The sequence below is a fragment of the Esox lucius genome, chromosome 4 (genome assembly GCF_011004845.1).
Source record: "Esox lucius isolate fEsoLuc1 chromosome 4, fEsoLuc1.pri, whole genome shotgun sequence".
Classification (NCBI taxonomy): domain Eukaryota; kingdom Metazoa; phylum Chordata; class Actinopteri; order Esociformes; family Esocidae; genus Esox; species Esox lucius.
The window spans coordinates 26490371-26507766 of record NC_047572.1 but is presented as its reverse complement, the minus strand read 5'-3'; the positions used below and the strand labels follow the sequence as shown (position 1 = coordinate 26507766).

Genomic DNA, 17396 nt, shown 5'->3' with positions numbered 1-17396 from the left:
ACAAAACTCCCTACCCATTTGCAGACTCACCTGCTAAAGAAAAAAGACAGGACTTAAGGTGGGATTTAAAAATGTTGCCTAATATATAAAGGCTATTCCACAACTTTGGAGCAGCAACAGAAAAGGGCATGGTCTCCTTTAAACTTTAATCGGGACTGTGGAGCAATTGGTTGGAAGACCTTAGGGTCCTTGAGGAAGAGTGGTGGATAAGGAGGTCAGAAACCTAAGGGTCCTTGAGGATGAGTGGTGGATGAGGAGGTCAGAAGTAAAAGAGGGTGCTGATCCATGTATTGCTTTAAAAACCGAATAAAATAACTTAAAATCAATCCTGTATTTAACAGGCAACCACTGGAGTGAGGCCAATGCTGGAGTGATGCTCTCTTCTCTGTACCCGTTAAAAGCCTAGCAGCTGCCTTTTGGACAAGCTGAAGGTGAGACAAGGATGACTGATATACAAAGAGTTGCAATAGTCCAGACGGGAGGAAATGAACGCATTAATATTTGTCTCCAAATCCTTGAAAGTGAGAATGGGTTTCATTCTGCCATTGGCCCGGAGCTGGATAAAGCTACCTCTGACAACAGCGGTTACTTGTTTATCAAATTTGTGATCAGAAACAAAAAGGACCCCATGATTTTTTGCAGTTATGTACATTGATGAATAGAGACCCTAAGTTATTAACAATAACTTTGGTGGAGTGTCTGGGGCCAAATACAACTTATGTTTTTGTGTTAATTAATTGATTAAAGTTTCAACTAGCTGGAATTTTATGTCCCTAAGACAAAGAGTGATTTAAGGGATTTCTTGTCACCAAGTTTCAGGGGAAGATTCAACTGTGTGTAATCGGCATAGCAATGGTAAGAGATATATTACTAAAAGATGGGAGCCCAAGGGAAGCATATAGAACGAGAATAAGATAGGGCCTAGGACAGCCCCTTGAGGTACCCTGCAGGTGATTGATGCAGAGCAGGAGGAGAAATCCCCGTTCTTTACAGAAAATGTCTCTCAAATATGAAGTAAACAGCTTTAGGGCAGTGCCCTAAATGCCAACTTCTAGCTTAAGAAGATCTAGAAGGATGGTATGATCAATCATGTCAAAGGCAGCATTATGATCAGGCAGAATTAAAATTGCTAAATTTCCATCATCCCTAAACAACAATAAATCATTTAAAACCTTAAGAAGAGCTGACTCCATGCTATGACGTGCAAACATGAGTACATATACAGTAATTTATTATTTAAATAAAAAATTACAGGGATGAAACTCAATATTGAAAATACTGTGATTAAAGAAAAATCATAATTTTTTGAAGAATTTCTACTCTTTCCATGTCGTATTAGTGGCTTGAATTGTAGTTTGCATAATTGTATAAAGTGCATACAAAATAAAAAACTGGGACCCAGTGATCTAGTTAGATTTGACTTATTTTGACTCACGTGAACATGTCATAGGATTGCTGCGTCTGCGCAGTTAGATGGTGTGTTATGAGACGGATTTTGTTATGGACTCAGTCAGGGTGAAAGTTTAGTAAACCCTTGGGGCTCCTTGCTCTTCGTTTCTAGAGAGGACTGCTGCTAACTGGGGAACTACCACTACTAGCTGACCAATTAGCTAATAGGATGTTTCCAGCTTGCAGATATTCAATTCAAGGTAATTACTTTTTCGTTAGCTTGCTTGCTTGCTACAATATTGTAGATGCTAGTGTGCTCATGGGTTGATCATTCTTTTGCCCATTGACACATTGGTCATCCTAACATATCAATGATAACTATTAAAAGTAAACATTTGAGTTGCATGAATTAATATGTTCGTACTAATATATTACACTACTAGCGTTGTAATATCTTTGGATGCTAGTTGGCTAGCTAGTCTCATTGGAGTACTGTAGTCTGGGTTTGCAGAGAAAACAAATATGCTAGCTAGGTAGCTAGCTAAGCTAAATGTAGGGCAAAGTTCAAATTAAATATAGTTCACATTTACACGTGTCCTTCGGGCAGATAATGTTATGTTAATATGTACAAAACGACGAGGTGATACATTCACTGTCTGCGTACTTCACATCACAATGCATGTAATAACAGTAAACATCTCAATGTATTCGGCTAAATAGCTTGCTTTTTAACTGCCTACTTGCTACAGCTAGCTAAATAGTTAGCCGGTCAGCTCGCGTTTAGTTGGTTTGACAATGTCAAGTTTAGAAACAATCATGCGCCTCTGACACGGATTTGTGCCAACAGTAGTTTGACAGCGGTCAACACAGTAATGTAACGTTGTTAGTTATGTGACCTATTTTTACGTGACCTTTTACTCTTTCTGTGCTTGTGTAGTAGGTGATCCCAAATCGTTTAAAAAATAATAATAATTGAGAAATATGTCTGTCACAATACTGGAATCCTGTAATGAATGATTATGCCTTTGAACCTAAGCATGTTGTAAAAATCTGCAAACCGACAGATTACATCAGAATCTTGTTCTGAGTAATACGTCTGCAGTAAAGATCCACATTTTCGTTCCACTCTGCCATTAATCCATGTTAAGGCTATTGGAAATTTTGTTTTCTAAAAATACATCTTTGATATCACGCGGGAAAAACTTAAGCCGAATTGCTTTGCAAATGCTAAATCTGGTAAAGAGTCTGCTAAATGACTAAAATAAAATAAGTGATCTAAACTGAGATTGTGGGCTTCTGGACCCTTTCATAAAATGCTTAGACGTGTTCTTAGCATTAATGAATAAACTACAAGCACAGAAAGAGCGAAAATAAGTCTGCATATATAAACAAGGTGAACTTGGCTTTTTTTGCTGTCAATCTCATGCCCTTAATTGGAATGCCTTGCATGCCTTATCACCAATACATATTGCACCGGCTACTCTGCGGAAGTGACAGATTCTGTATCCATGTATCATACACCCTACAGTTCCAGTAAAGACTTCCATGATGAGAGAGAAGCCGAGCCTGTAAACATCATGTCAAGTCGGCCGTTCAGTTGTGATCCATCAAAACCAGCCCACATTAGTGTTCCTTTCAACTGTGCGATTGTTAGATAACATTGGTACACAGAAGGTGTTGAGCAGGCCCTAGCTTGATCAGCTTCCTTGCCAGTCCTCCACTTGGCACTGAGTGGAGTTGCTTTGTGTTTTACAGCCCAGAGGTGTATGCGAGTATTGAAAACAGTGCAAGCAGAACATGCTTCGCTGCAGCTCTACGCATGGAGACGAAATGGCTCATCTGCCGTGACACCCCGCATAACATCCCACTACTCAATCTTCCCCAGGGACAACGACCCACGATGGGAAGGTAACTGTGGGATCCTCCTCACTATGGCAGAAATGTTGGCTGCTGTCAAATCATCAGGAATAACGAAAAAAAACCTTAGGGCTGTAACCAAATATTTAGCCTGGTTATCGCTAATTTTCAGTGTTCAAATTATAATTATATCAACTCCATTTAGAAATCATCCAGTGGCAGTTTCTACTTGCCTTCTGCTCTATTATGTTATTATACACCTAAACACCATTTATTTTTCTTTCATTTGACCAAGGCTGATAAAGCAAACTAAAGTTGTGTGTGTATGGACTGTATAATAACTGTCCTCCTGAATAAGCAATTTCTTTAGTTGATGTGTTCTGAGACAAGTTAACCACAGTAAACTGTTATTTTGTATGTATTTTTTTACGTTGTTACTTTTGATGCTCCTTTCAGTTAGATTTTTTTGCAGTGTAACAATTTCTGAGACCTCAAGACCTGAAGTTAACCTGGAGGCAGTAGCATAGTGTGTTAGCTAAGAAAGTCCAAACCCTGTTGTAGGCTAGTGATGAGGGAAACCTTTATTGCATATCGGGTAAACGATTTTCACAATGTATCGCTTTGACAATATCGCAATAGTATTTCTGCATGTTGGCTGTACCTGCATCAAAGCTCTTTTTTTTAAAAAGCACTTTTATTTCCATTATCAAAACTCTTCCATCTGCAGAAGTCCTATGGAGAGCAATATGTTTTAGAATTTTAGAATTGCAATTCAAATCAAATTTATCACAGGATGCTTCTGTGCTGCTCAGTTTATAGAGCATGGCGGGTGTAACACCGCTATCGTTGTTTCAGTTTCCAGACGGGTACATTTGTCAATTCTACCAGCCACCTTGGTGTTCCTGTACACTTTTTGGATACCCACCATTTTTTGTTGTTGTTGCCAATACATATTCCTGACAAATTTACGAGGGTGAACAAACAATACAGGGTTAATTAATGACTCGTGTCTTGACAGTTGTTCTCCAATGTCAGTCGTTATCCCGATACCAGGCTTGATTTGATTGCACCTGATTGGACAGAAAAGAGACGCTCGTTGAAAGGGAGTACATCTTTTTTCACTTCACGTGACAGAGCCATGAGCATGGGCCAGCGTTGTAGGCTTCTCTGTTCTAATTCCCACAGAGGATAAAAAGCATAAAAACTTTGTCTGTAGTCAAGTCATGTATCTAATGCTGCAGATTTGCGTCCTTTTTATTTAATTAAATAATATCAATTGAGCTGATCAAACTGAAAAGCTCAACTCAATCAAGAGTTTTTTTGTTTTTTTTTAAGTTTACCGAAATGAGAGTTTTTTTTCTGTGTGTTTTTTCTGGATATTTAGAGTCAGTAATTATCTTATCAACTGCCACTGAAAAATAGGCGTTAAAATAATATTTTTGGCAGTATTTTTGTATTGTCAGGTCCTAGGCTGTTCCCGGCACTCTTCGTAACACTCTTATTGGCCTTGCCCAGGTGTGGAGATGGAGCGGTTTGCTGACGAGGCCGATGTGGTGATAGTGGGCGGGGGTCCAGCAGGCCTGTCGGCAGCCATCCGGCTGAAGCAGCTAGCCAATGAGCAGGAGAAGGAGCTGCGTGTGTGCCTGGTGGAGAAGGCCTCTCAGATTGGTGCACACACCCTCTCTGGCGCCTGCCTGGAGCCAAGCGCCCTCATTGAGCTCTTCCCAGACTGGAAGGAGAGAGGGGTATGTGACGCACAGTTCCAACATGAAGCTTAATGTGGAGAGCTTTGGTCGGTGTGCTAATTGGTTTCATAGGACTGGCCCTCAGCCCCAAAGAGATGGAAATATTTCTTATCCGTGCTATTACCTTTTTACTTTAATCCGAAAAACCATTCAAAAACAACATGCACAAAAATGAGTCAATGTTAAAGGTGGGGGAGAGATTCAATTAACCAGTTCCCATTATAGCCAGTAAAATTTAATGGTACTTTCCCACCTGTTAATTTGAATTGGCTAACACGGCTCTAACAGATGGGCTTTTCTCACTTATCAAATCAAGAACTAATGTAAGGTAACATGGTCACATCGAACTGCTGGTTGTCTGATGTCATTGAGCATACCATCAAAAACATTTTTAAGAAACCATTAGAAGTGTACCTCATGGCCCAATGACTGGCTTTATTTTGCATGTAAATGTTGGAGTTCAATGGCCTGGTCAAGGACACAACATTGGATCACGTGTCCATGGCTTCCCATAGAAATGACTGATTTAATGTTGTGTATTTTGAGTTTTCTTTTTTGAGTGGAATAAACGTACCACTAAGCATCCATGCATGAGTGGAACTACCAACAAGGGAAGTTCTGATTGGTCATATAAAACACAGTTGGCGCTACGATTTGACAGACTGAGATGGTGATAGCACAACATCCTTTATTGATCAGAAAAATGGCAGGTTATTACGCTGGCACTTCTAGAAAAATAATACTATTGCCTCATGTCCTGGCAGAGATGTTAGAAAAGGTATGATTTTGAACCAGCCTCTCAAATATATCTGAAAATATATATGCCATGTCACATTTGATTGGGCATATTTTTTGCTATGACAGTGTTCCTATTTTGTTTTTGCCTCCCCCCAATCCACATGTAGTAACCCCATAATCTTTCTTGTTAACTACCCTTTCTGTAATGTTGTGAAATTTTTGGACGGGCTAAGCCTTGGTGAGTAATGTGTAGCATCCGTCCTAGTGTGGGTGTCCACACTAATGCGATTCTGCCTGAGATATGGAGAAGACAGTGTGTCACAGCGGTTGAGAAGGCAAAGGAAATCTTTACCAGGGAATCAGTCGCTAATACTGTCGCTGCATGAAATGGAGGTATCAAGCCCATGCTAAGATGACTTGCTGGCCGTTGCTAACCAACAAGGCAACAGTGTCATACAAGGGATTGTGACGTGACAGATGTGGCATATCAAGAAGCTGATTATAAAGCATGATCATTACCCAGATGCACCTTGTGCTGGGGACAATAAAAGGCAACTCTTAAATGTTGCACGACACAATGACACAATGTCTCAGTTGGTGAGGGAGCGGATAATTTATGTACAGGAATGTCCATCAGCACTTTTCCAGAGAATTTGGTAGTACATCCACGGTCCGGTGTAACCACACCAGCCGAGGACCCCCACATCTGCCTGAGGGATGGTCCACGGACAGCTAATGCCCTTATTTGCGCATCTGCTCTTCAGTCATCCTCAACAGAGTCTTGTCCTGACTTCATTTTGGCATTGCCAGGGCTAGTCAGCTCCCTGTTCTGCAATATGAACTGCATATTAGAGACTTTTTGTATGCATTCTCTGTCATCTCTCACACAAGCCCTCACACACCCAGGCACCCAGATATACACTCATTCATACTTAATTTTCACAGGCACATACTTTTGCAGTTTGTCTGTATCGAGGCATAACAGGTCACTTTGTTCTAAAAAAATTTTACTAGCTGCATATGTTTACATTTCAGTAAATATTTTGTTTCATCCTAGGTCAGTGTTGCTGCAAATATAATTCTAATGTTCTTGTTTGATACTCTATTAACTCTCCCTATGTTTAACATTCAACTCCATTGTTGAGCACTAGAATTTTAATTTGAATATCAAGAATTTCACTGCGCGTGCCTTCAAATCAAGATTATCTCCACGCAACCAGTAAACTCTAGTTCCTTTAATAGGTTTGAGGCTCAACCTACAAGCCCAACGCCATAGTGGATTTCCGTTCTACCTGATAATGAATGGCACACACCAGGTCTAAACCAATCCCTGATTAGAGGACCACGGGAATAGGGGGGGCAATGGAACTGGCTATGAGGTCCACAGTTCCTTAAGCCACCTCTAGCTTCTCACTATATGTAAATTGGCCTCTCGCTTTCAATTTGTCTCACTCTTTCATTTTTGTCTGTGTCATTATCTCCACTCTGGCTTTCTTGTGTGTGTGCAGTTCCTATTTTGGTTAAAGTCAGTGATATCATTAATTAGCTGTCAAACTTTAAGGCTGTCAGGCAAGCCTTAAAGTTTGACTGGTGGCATGCATGCCCGGCAAATTAAAATTATTTTAAAGACTCTTCAAAAATGATCTGTGTACCGCATCCATGAATTGAATTACACTCCCGTAGAAAAGAATTGCCCTATCTAGTTCCACTGTGGAATAATAGTCATAAATGAACTATCGCATCTGGGGTTCCTCCAGCTGGTCTGTTGGACATTTTCAAATGGCATGTTGAGGGAGGAAGCATCGTCCCACAGATTACTGTGGGAGTTACTTTCCCATGGGAGATTGAATACTTATTTCAGTACTGATGACGTCTGTCAAAGAGAGGTTGAGAGATAAACTGCATATGCTCAATTCATAGATATCTTAAAGAGACAGATACACACTGGATATGGGCCTGGCTTTTATTTTTTTTTGTAGTTTCAAATGGTCACGAATCATTCTTTGCGCACGCACAGTCTGTTTCAGACAGTACTTGGCAATCGTAGACATGATTGGTGGACTTAACATGGCAGAGCTCTTCTGTTGACTCGGGTGTACGCTGAAACGGACAACTTCAGAATGGACATGGTCTCTTGCTTTGTGCATGCTGGAACAATATAATGGTCCTCCCTAATGCGTAGATGAGAGCTTTGTCTATCTTTATGTTTGACTTTAACTTATGTGAAATGTACTTAATGACACCCGAGGAGAACGTCTTACAAGCATCATAAATGCTAATATTAGCTTTTTTTTTTGCACCCTCCGCTTACAGGCGCCCTTAAACACACCCGTCACAGAGGATTTGTTCAGCATTCTGACCAAGAAACATCGAATTCCTGTCCCAATGTTGCCAGGTACAGTCAAATGCATGTTCACAAGTTTTTTTTGAAATGGTTTAACCTATAGCTATTATGGCGTTAGCTTTCACTGTGTATTTTGTGTTTTTCCCTATGCTGTTTCACATGGGGCTTTTCCTACAGGTCTGCCCATGAACAACCACGGGAACTACATAGTGCGGCTGGGTCATTTTGTACGCTGGTTGGGAGAGCAAGCTGAGGAGCTGGGTGTGGAGATATACCCTGGCTACGCGGCAGCGGAGGTGAGCTCCGCCCACCATTCATGGCATTTAAAAAAAACACAGCCGTTGGTAATAAGTGTCTTAATATGTAATTGATCAGTAAACTGCAAGCTTCAGGTCTCCCCAAAGATGTTTAATGAGGTTCAAATCCAGACTTTGACCGCCCACTCAAAGATATTCACAGATTTGTCCCAAAACCACTTATGTTCTCTTGGCTGCGTACTTCAGGTCATAGTCATTCTGACAGAGAAATCTTCACCTGAGTCTGAGAACCTGATCTAGAGCGCACAGGACTTCATGAAGGACCTCTCTGTAATTTGCTTCTTTCATCCCTCTGTTCAGACCAGTCTCCCAGTCCCTACCACTGAGAAGCATCCCCACAGCATGATGTGCCCACCACCATGCTTCACTTTAGGGATGGTTTTGGCCAGATGATGAGTAGTAACTTGTTTACACCAGACATACTGCTTGGCATTCAGGCTTAATGATCTAATTTTGTTCTTATCAGACCAAAATCTTTTTTCTCATGCTCTCAGAGCCTCCCGGCGTCAAAAGCCCCCCCCCCCCCAGAAGTGACTTCTGTCAATCCACTCTGCCATAAAGGTTGGATTGATGGAGTGCTGCAGAGAGTTCTCCAATCTCTGCAGAAAAACTCTGTTAGAGTGACTACTGGGTTCTTGGCTACCTCCGTGACCAATGTCCTTCTCGCCCTGGTACTTAGTTTGGCCAAAAAGAGTCTTGGTCTTTCCAGACTTCCATTTCACAGTGATGTAGTCCAATACGCTTCTGACAACTTTCAATGCTTCATGTATTCTTTTTTTTTTATCACTTTCCCCAGATCTATTCCTCAAAACAGTTCTATCTTGGAGGTCAAGTGAGAGTTCCTTGGGCTTGACTTACACTGTCAAGTCTGAGACCTTATATGGACTGCTGTGTCTTTCTAAATCATCCCATTTCAGGTTTTATTTCCAATAAATTGGCACACATTTCTGACAGTGTGGTTTTGCGCTGTCAAAGTGGGGTATTGTGTGTAGATTGAAGTCAAAACTATTTAATTTAACACAAACCCATCTTATACCACACAGGTAGGGTCCTCAAAGGCCTTTACATGGTAACAAGGTGACCTCATCCTTGTGACCAATGGGATGATGCATTGTGAACTTGCATTAGAAAATGGTGAATCATGGGGACGATTTAGTGACCATGATTGAAAGGGGCTAGGGTACAAATTTGCCCAGGACTCCCAAGATTAACATTCTGACTCTTACAATAAGTGTCCGGACATACATTTTTGCCGTAAGTGAATCAATATACTCTTTCAGCAACTATGTGGTGTAGCAAGAACTGTTGATCAGATGCATTTTTATTTTCTCCAATGTCAGCTTTTGTTTTCTCAGTAAACGTTTTGTTAATTAAAAGACGATATGTCTGGATGTAGCATTAGTGATATGTAGACCACTTTGTTGTCGTTCTTGAGATTGACAGCGTTTCACTGGGATGTGTTGTAATGTCACTCATTGCTCCTATTGATTGTGTTTGCTTGAGGTGTTGTCCAGTTTCCTGACAGGTCAATAGGAAGCACAGAGAGATGGAGGAGTGAGACAGACCGACACAGACAGCCGGCTGTGCAGGGCCTCAACCCTGGCAGCCAGCGGGCATGTGGTCCAGCTTAGACCGCTAGACCAGAGTCTGGCGAACATCATCCTACTTACAGAAGTGTTTATTTTCATATTTTTTTTAGGTATTGTTCCATGAAGATGGAAGCGTGAAAGGGATTGCCACCAATGACGTGGGCATCGCAAAGGATGGTTCGCCCAAGGTCAGTTTCTGGAGATTTGTGTCAGTAAAGTTGTACAAAAGTTATTTTTGTTCAGCAAAAATCTATTTAGAACATTTTTGACTTGTTTTTCTAGATTCTTTTTTTTTTTGTTGTTATTCTCTGTCTCACTGTTCGAATAAACCTACCATTAAAATTAGACTGATCATTTCTTTGTCAGTGGGCAAATGTACAAAGTCAGCAGGGGATAAAAAAAAAAAACCCTCACTGTAATGTGTGGTAGCGACAAGTGACCTCGTTTCTCAGGTATCAGAATACCATGCTCCTCTGTTGGCCTGTGCAGGATGTGTTTGAGAGGGGAATGGAGCTCCATGCTAAGGTGACCCTGTTTGGAGAGGGCTGTCACGGCCATCTAGCCAAACAGCTCTACCAGCGATTCAACCTCCGGGAGAACTGTGAACCCCAGACGTATGCCATTGGCCTGAAAGAGGTAACTCTTAGTTTTTTACAAATACCCTGTAATCCATTCTCTCTAACAGACGGAAAGAGCATATGCATTTGAATATCTTTATTTCTTAACGGACACAATGTTGACAATGTTTTTCCACAAATAATTTAACCAGATGTTGTTATTCCAAACGACGTATGTGAACAGTGTTATTTTTCTGTCTAACCAGCTATGGGTCATTGATGAAAAGAAGTGGAGACCAGGCAGAATAGAACATTCGGTGGGCTGGCCACTGGACAGGAACACGTACGGTGGTTCCTTCCTCTATCACTTGAACGAGGGCGAGCCGTTGGTGGCCTTGGGCTTTGTGGTGAGTCCATATGATGACCATTTTGTATCCTCACTGTTAACGTTAACAGTCAAACTATGAAACATGCTAACGGTCTAAAACCTTTCTATATTTTAGGTCAGTGTATGTCAACGCGGTGACATGCTACAGTTCTCTATGGTCTTTTTATGGGGTTCCTTGTCAGTTTATCATGTGAAGCTGAATTTGACCGGTAGGCCAACTTCAGATGTTTGACAATCAATGTCATCATTAGGCCTTGGCATCTGGAGATTCGGATCTGGGTCATTTTGGTCTAGCCCCAAAACGATGGTCCATTAGATATTATATATCTCACCCTTTTATAAAATATAATAATTACCAGATTTCATTTTGAACCACCACAAGATGATCGGCTTTGACCACTGGGGTTTTCTCTAGCTATTTGCACCCAAACTGCATTTATAGAGTGGAGCTAAAAACGAATGAAAAGCCACCAGCAAATGAAAATGAATGGGAATTGGGTATTTATTTTGTTGTGCTTTTTTACATTATTGTTATTTAGGGTCTGATGCATTTACCGTAAGTTCCTCTTTATACACAGCTTTTGAAAACAGTTTCAACCAGTGTGGTTAATACAGTTTCCACCAGCACGTTTCACATATGTTTGCTTGATGACGTAGAGGTCTGAGAAACTCACGTAGCAAGTATGATTCAATTGGCGCACCAGGGTTTTTCGAAAACCATTGATAATTTTGGCAGCGCCCTATGACAGATGTTTAATATTAATGTACAATGTTGGTCCGAGTCATAATTCTCTGGGCAATTGAGGTTTGAATATGGTTGCGGTTAATACTGGGGTTTTGTATACACACAAAGCTATAAAATGAATGGCGTGGTTAAACGTGATGCGGATTATAAACAGGGAATTACGGTAGTGTTCGACTCATTTGAGTGAACAGTCATAGTCTCCTAATGTTTCACAAGCATTGGAATCCACCTAGTGAAGGTTGCAAATCGTTCATTAGAAAGTAAAACACTGCATGTCTAGATTTAACTTAAAAGGTTTGGCTGGGACTCAAATCAACAGTGCTTCATCTATCCGGGATTATCAATTTGTGTAGGTATATTAATGCCATGACCTTAATTGCTAAGTTGATAATGACAAATCCATAATACCCGTTGCAATTTATTTTCCAAACAATGAATAAATTATATCTGACCAAATTCAAATGCACACCGCCAGTTTGTAATTTCAAGTACAAATATGCATATGCTTCTGTGATCTCCTATTAGAGCAACTTGAGTTGAGAATATTGATATATCCAGAGACCAACTAGCTGAACAGATTAATAGATTTTTGATTTGCAGGATGGGGGAATTGCATTAAAGCAAATTTGATGTCCAATTATTCACCGTCTATAACCCCTTTTGATTAGCAGGATGGGGAATCAAATTATGTTACACTCGTTGTCTATTTTGTGGCAAAAAACGGAAAATGTATCCCCTTCTGAAGAAACCGTATGGAATTGCACTAAAATGGTTTGAAAATATCCTAGTGTCAGAGGCCACCACATTTTATAGGGGTTGAAATGTTTCCTTTATGACCCTGCTACTTGCTTTGGTATGAACCCTTCAAATCCTAGAAAAGCCTCAGGTGATAAATTGAACCGTTTTGTAGATCATAGATATAGCGGTCTAAAAGAGATTGTTTCCTTCCCACAGATTGGTCTGGACTATACCAACCCCTATCTCAGCCCCTTCAGAGAGTTCCAGCGCTGGAAGCATCATCCTTTCATTGCTAAGACCCTGGAGGGGGGGGATAGAATTGCCTATGGAGCCAGGGCGCTCAACGAGGGAGGCTATCAGGTGTGTGTGTGTCTGTGTCAATATGTGTATGAAATTTATACACTTCTCAAACGTGTGTCTGTGTGTGTATGAGATTTATATACTTCTCTAAGGTGTGTGTGTGTGTGTGTGTGTGTGTGTGATGCGATGCATCAATTGCATATCAGGTCTCCTTGTTAGGGTTTTGAAGAAGTGAGAATAATCAACTATTACATTGAAGATGTGACATTCTACCTGCCTGTTTCTCCATACAGTCTCTCCCTAAGGTGACATTCCCAGGGGGGATGCTGATTGGATGCAGTCCGGGCTTTATGAACGTACCGAAGATTAAAGGTACCCACACGGCCATGAAGAGTGGCATGCTGGCCGCGGAGGCCATCTTCCCTAAAGTCACAGCTGAAGACCCAGCTTCTGAAACAACCGGTAGGTTCAGACGGACCAGGCAGTCTTCCTTGGATTCAGTGCTGGTTATGGTCACATTATTCATGATATGCTGTTGACCTTCATAAATCAGGCAATGGAGGAAGAAAAAAACCAAAACAACAACATTAAGAGTAATCAAATGTAAGCTCCTGGAGTTTGCTAAATGGTAATGGCTCTTACTTGGAAACGACGGCTGTAGTCAGATGCAGCACACTGGTGGTGGGTTTTCATTAAAACAAGGTTGCTTGAGAAGAAACTCGTATCTACTTTAAAATATGTGGTGTACCTCATGTTATGGTTGCTGTGTTGCTTTCACTTTTCCTCGGGGCGAACGGCTTCATTGGTTAGTGGCGTCCTGAACCCTGCAGGATATCAGGACGTAGCAGCTAAAACCCTGTTTGGCTCTGCTGGGATGCTTAAACTGGGCCCCAGGTAGATCTTCTCGCATGACAGTGTCCCCAAGAACACATGTAATGTATTGACCACAGAGTCCACATTTTGCGATGGCCATCACTTATTGAAGACCTCAAGCACTTTGAATTGGAGTGGGCACTCGATAAGCCCAGACTGAGGGATCTCAGTCTAAAAACCCTAAGATGTTCGGGTGCTAATCATTTTGACATTTGGGGAAATATATAATCAGAGAAGTGTATAATCAGAGAAGTGTATAATTTGGGTTGATTCCCTAGAATTACTAATTACGTACCATACATTTCACACTATTATTTCGGTTCCTCCAGGATTTCACATACCTGAGTATGAAGAGAATCTGAAGAAGTCTTGGATCTGGAAAGAGCTGTACTCAGTGAGGAACATCAGGCCGTCATTCCACAACTACTTTGGGCTGTACGGGGGCATGCTCTACACTGGGGTCTTCTACTGGATATTTAGAGGAAAGGAGCCGTGGACACTGAAACACGCAGGTACGGCATATGGATGTCGTTTTGTGTGACACATTCCTTAGGAAAATATCTGAACTCTTCTTAAATGGTGCTGAGCTGAAACGGCGCCCCCTCCTGGATGTTAGTCAATTTCCTTTTCAGTCAGTTGTCTGAAAAGGAATGCACAAAATAAATCCACAAAATAAAAAATGCGCTCCGGCTGAGAATTGTAACAAACCCAAGGTGTAACCAGCTGAGGTTTGATAACGCCCCACTACTATAAAACAGGCTTGGACTCGGCCCAGCTTAAACCGGCTAAGGAGTGCTTACCCATCGAGTACCCCAAGCCGGATGGCAAGCTGAGCTTCGATCTGCTCTCCTCGGTGGCTCTGAGCGGCACCAACCACGAGGGGGACCAGCCGCCCCACCTCACCCTGAAGGACGACAGCGTCCCCGTCGCCCGGAACCTGGCCATCTATGATGGGCCGGAGCAGCGCTTCTGTCCAGCAGGTATGACACACACAACCCATCCCCGGCACGGACACCGCGGTCACTTCATTTAAACCAGAAAACGGGTCAGGTTTAAATTGTCTCGTTCAGTCGGCCGTTAAGAGATGGAAGACATTAGCAGATTTCAGCAATTATTAGCCAATTAGTGTGTGTGTCCCTAGGTAGTTGTATTACTGCGTTGCTGCCTGTGAGATACAGTAATGAACCTGACCGCAGTGAGGACAACCTAGAACGTGTCCAATAGCTCCCCTTTGGAGTTTAGGGTATATTTGGCTTTTGGCCATAGGTTCTCTTTTGAAATTGATATTGCTGTTCTCCAGGACATCTGACCTTCCTTCAATAAAGTAAACCCAAGAACATTCCAAGTGCCGTAATTGTCTGCACAGCCGGTTTGACACCAGAAATTGGTATTGATCGGCAAGACGAGGCGTTATTCTATGGACGTTTGATTTGATAGGCAGACCATACTTTCAGAAATCAATCTCTGTCAACAGATGTCTGTCCTAGAATATTGTCCTACACCATGTGATTCATATTCTGGGGGCAAATTTTATTGTTTTATTTTTTTCACCAAATGGAAATATTGCATCGTCTTTTGTACCCCGACGCATTTAAACGTCATGTGATGGAAAATAAAGGAATGACAACCATAAGGCCTGTTCAGGATGGCTGCACATCACCCTTTGTAACCTGATCGTGAGCCTACGTGGGATCATTTAGCCAATGCAGAGGCCTGTATGACAAAAACCTACAAGACCTACTGATGCAGGGTCTTAATGTCAATAGATTTAATTACTTAAGTCCCTGTGCAGTCAATGTATTTTTTAATCATTGTATGCTTAAATAATCTGTGTATATTTTGGTTAATAATAAATATGTATACAGTGGGGAGAATAAGTATTTGATACATTGCCGATTTTGCAGGTTTTCACACTAGTGGTTTTCTTTGAGACTGTGGTCCCAGCTCTCTTCAGATCATTGACCAGGTCCTGTCGTGTAGGTCTGGGCTGATCCCTCACCTTCCTCATGATCATTGAGGCCCCTCCTATTAACCTCCTTCCCTCCGTAAGAGCATTGAAGATGGGTCGTGGCTGGGTCTTCCAGCATGACAACGACCCGAAACACACAGCCAGGGCAGCTAAGGAGTGGCTCCATAAGAAGAAACTCAAGGTCCTGGATTTTGTGCAAGGTCCAGATTTAAATGCATGACACTGTGCAGCACCGGCGCATTGTGCAGCACCGGCGCACAGTGTGAAAATGTGGAAAGTGGTGTAAATGGTCTATAAGCACTGTAAATCTGAGATCATGTGACACAAATTTCAAACAGATGGACTCTCTAAGTAATTACGTGCCTCCGGAAGTCATGCAATTACTTGGGGAGTCCACCTGTGTGAAATTAGTGATGCATGTTCTCAGATTAAATGCACTTGTTTCTGGAAGGCTTTAGGTTGTAAGAAGGCAAATCCAAACCAGAACAGCTTATTTGTGCTATGGAATACTTATGCAATGACATCTTTTCAGTGTTCTGCTTGTTGTGAAAAAATACGAGAACATTCCAACATCCATGTTATGTAATCATTTGTATACATGAGTGACTGAAAAGGAGCTCAGCCAAGACCAGTTATTTTTTGTTTCAGATTGTTACACTACAAAATCGTGCAATATTCCTTGAGGGGTGATTACGGCATTACTCATCCTGTACTGACACGACATATTCCTTATGTAACATACTCTTAGTTAAAGCTTACAGTTCGGTCACTGCGGATCCTTAAAACATGGCAAATAACACACACCTTAACAACTTCTTATATCCAGACCTATACTAATTAGTGGCTACTGTGTGCAAATGGATTACCTTGGCAGAGGGGGAGAATGGTAGAGATGTAAACACGTGCTTGTAATTTGAAAGAAATACACAATTTTATGCGTAAATGGAACATTTCTGGGATCTTTTATTTCAGCTATTGAACTATGTGACCACCATTTTATGAATGATGCGTTCATATTTTTAGTTCGGTGTACATTAGTAATGTCTTCTACAGGTTGCTGATCGATGCTCAGACCTTTAATGACCCCCGTCTTCCCCTCTGGTCACTAGGTGTGTACGAGTACGTCCCCCTTGAGACTGGAGAAGGTATGCGGTTGCAGATCAATGCTCAAAACTGTGTCCACTGCAAGACGTGTGACATCAAGGACCCCAGCCAGAACATCAACTGGGTGGTGCCGGAAGGCAGCGGAGGACCAGCCTACAATGGAATGTGATTTATTCCCCATTTTATTCAGGCATATCGAGGAACCAATTGTAGCCCAAGAAGCCTCTATAAACCCTCTTCAGTGAGTTGGCTGTGTAAGTGCATTTGGGGCTTGCTGCCAACAATACTGCTCGTAGAACTTAGGAACTGTATTATGTGCCTGAATATGGAACCGACTGTCACTGTTCTTTTAACATGGGCATTGCAAATAGGAATCAAAACAGGTGTTTTTGGTTTATATACAGTTTTCAGAATAACTTAAATGATTTTATGTATTTTGTATGTGATGGAAAAAGCTGTGTTATGATTACTGACCATGGATGGACAGATCTTAAAATTAGACAATATTTAGTTATCCTGATTTAAGTTTTATTTGATTACTTACTACAAATCCCATTAGCAACAACATTGTATGATCTGTAAGATACTGTACATAATGTCCTTAGCAGGTAGAATGTCTGTGAATAAACATTTATGATGCCTGTCTTAACTTTATCCACAAATCACACCTCTTTCCACAGTTAGCATTTAATTGTATCGAATACAGCCGGATTAAGTAAATAACCAGAATTTGTGTTTGAACT

At 41.4% G+C, this 17396-nt stretch overlaps 1 protein-coding gene and 1 long non-coding RNA gene across 2 annotated transcripts; both read left to right on the top strand.

The window, feature by feature from the left end:
• The first annotated feature begins 1461 nt into the window (after positions 1-1461).
• etfdh (electron transfer flavoprotein dehydrogenase) lies at positions 1462-17307 on the top strand. The gene is made up of 13 exons (XM_010899968.4): positions 1462-1649; positions 3145-3297; positions 4762-4991; positions 8043-8124; positions 8251-8369; positions 10090-10167; positions 10469-10615; positions 10803-10943; positions 12624-12767; positions 13001-13169; positions 13910-14092; positions 14339-14560; positions 16659-17307. The coding sequence occupies exons 1-13, from the start codon at positions 1619-1621 to the stop codon at positions 16820-16822; spliced, it is 1863 nt and encodes a 620-aa protein (XP_010898270.1). The 5' UTR covers positions 1462-1618; the 3' UTR covers positions 16823-17307.
• On the top strand, positions 8385-10081 carry LOC105027732. Its single transcript, XR_829320.3, has 3 exons — positions 8385-9061; positions 9187-9307; positions 9434-10081. It is a non-coding gene; the product is annotated as an uncharacterized LOC105027732 (long non-coding RNA).
• Positions 17308-17396: the final 89 nt, after the last annotated feature.

Coding starts and splice junctions, on each gene's coding strand:
- etfdh (XM_010899968.4), top strand. CDS start 1,619: ATGTTTCCAGCTTGCAGATATTCAATTCAAG. Junction 1,650..3,144: donor TTGCAGATATTCAATTCAAG/GTAATTACTTTT, acceptor TGTGTTTTACAG/CCCAGAGGTGTATGCGAGTA. Junction 14,561..16,658: donor GCAGCGCTTCTGTCCAGCAG/GTATGACACACA, acceptor TCTGGTCACTAG/GTGTGTACGAGTACGTCCCC.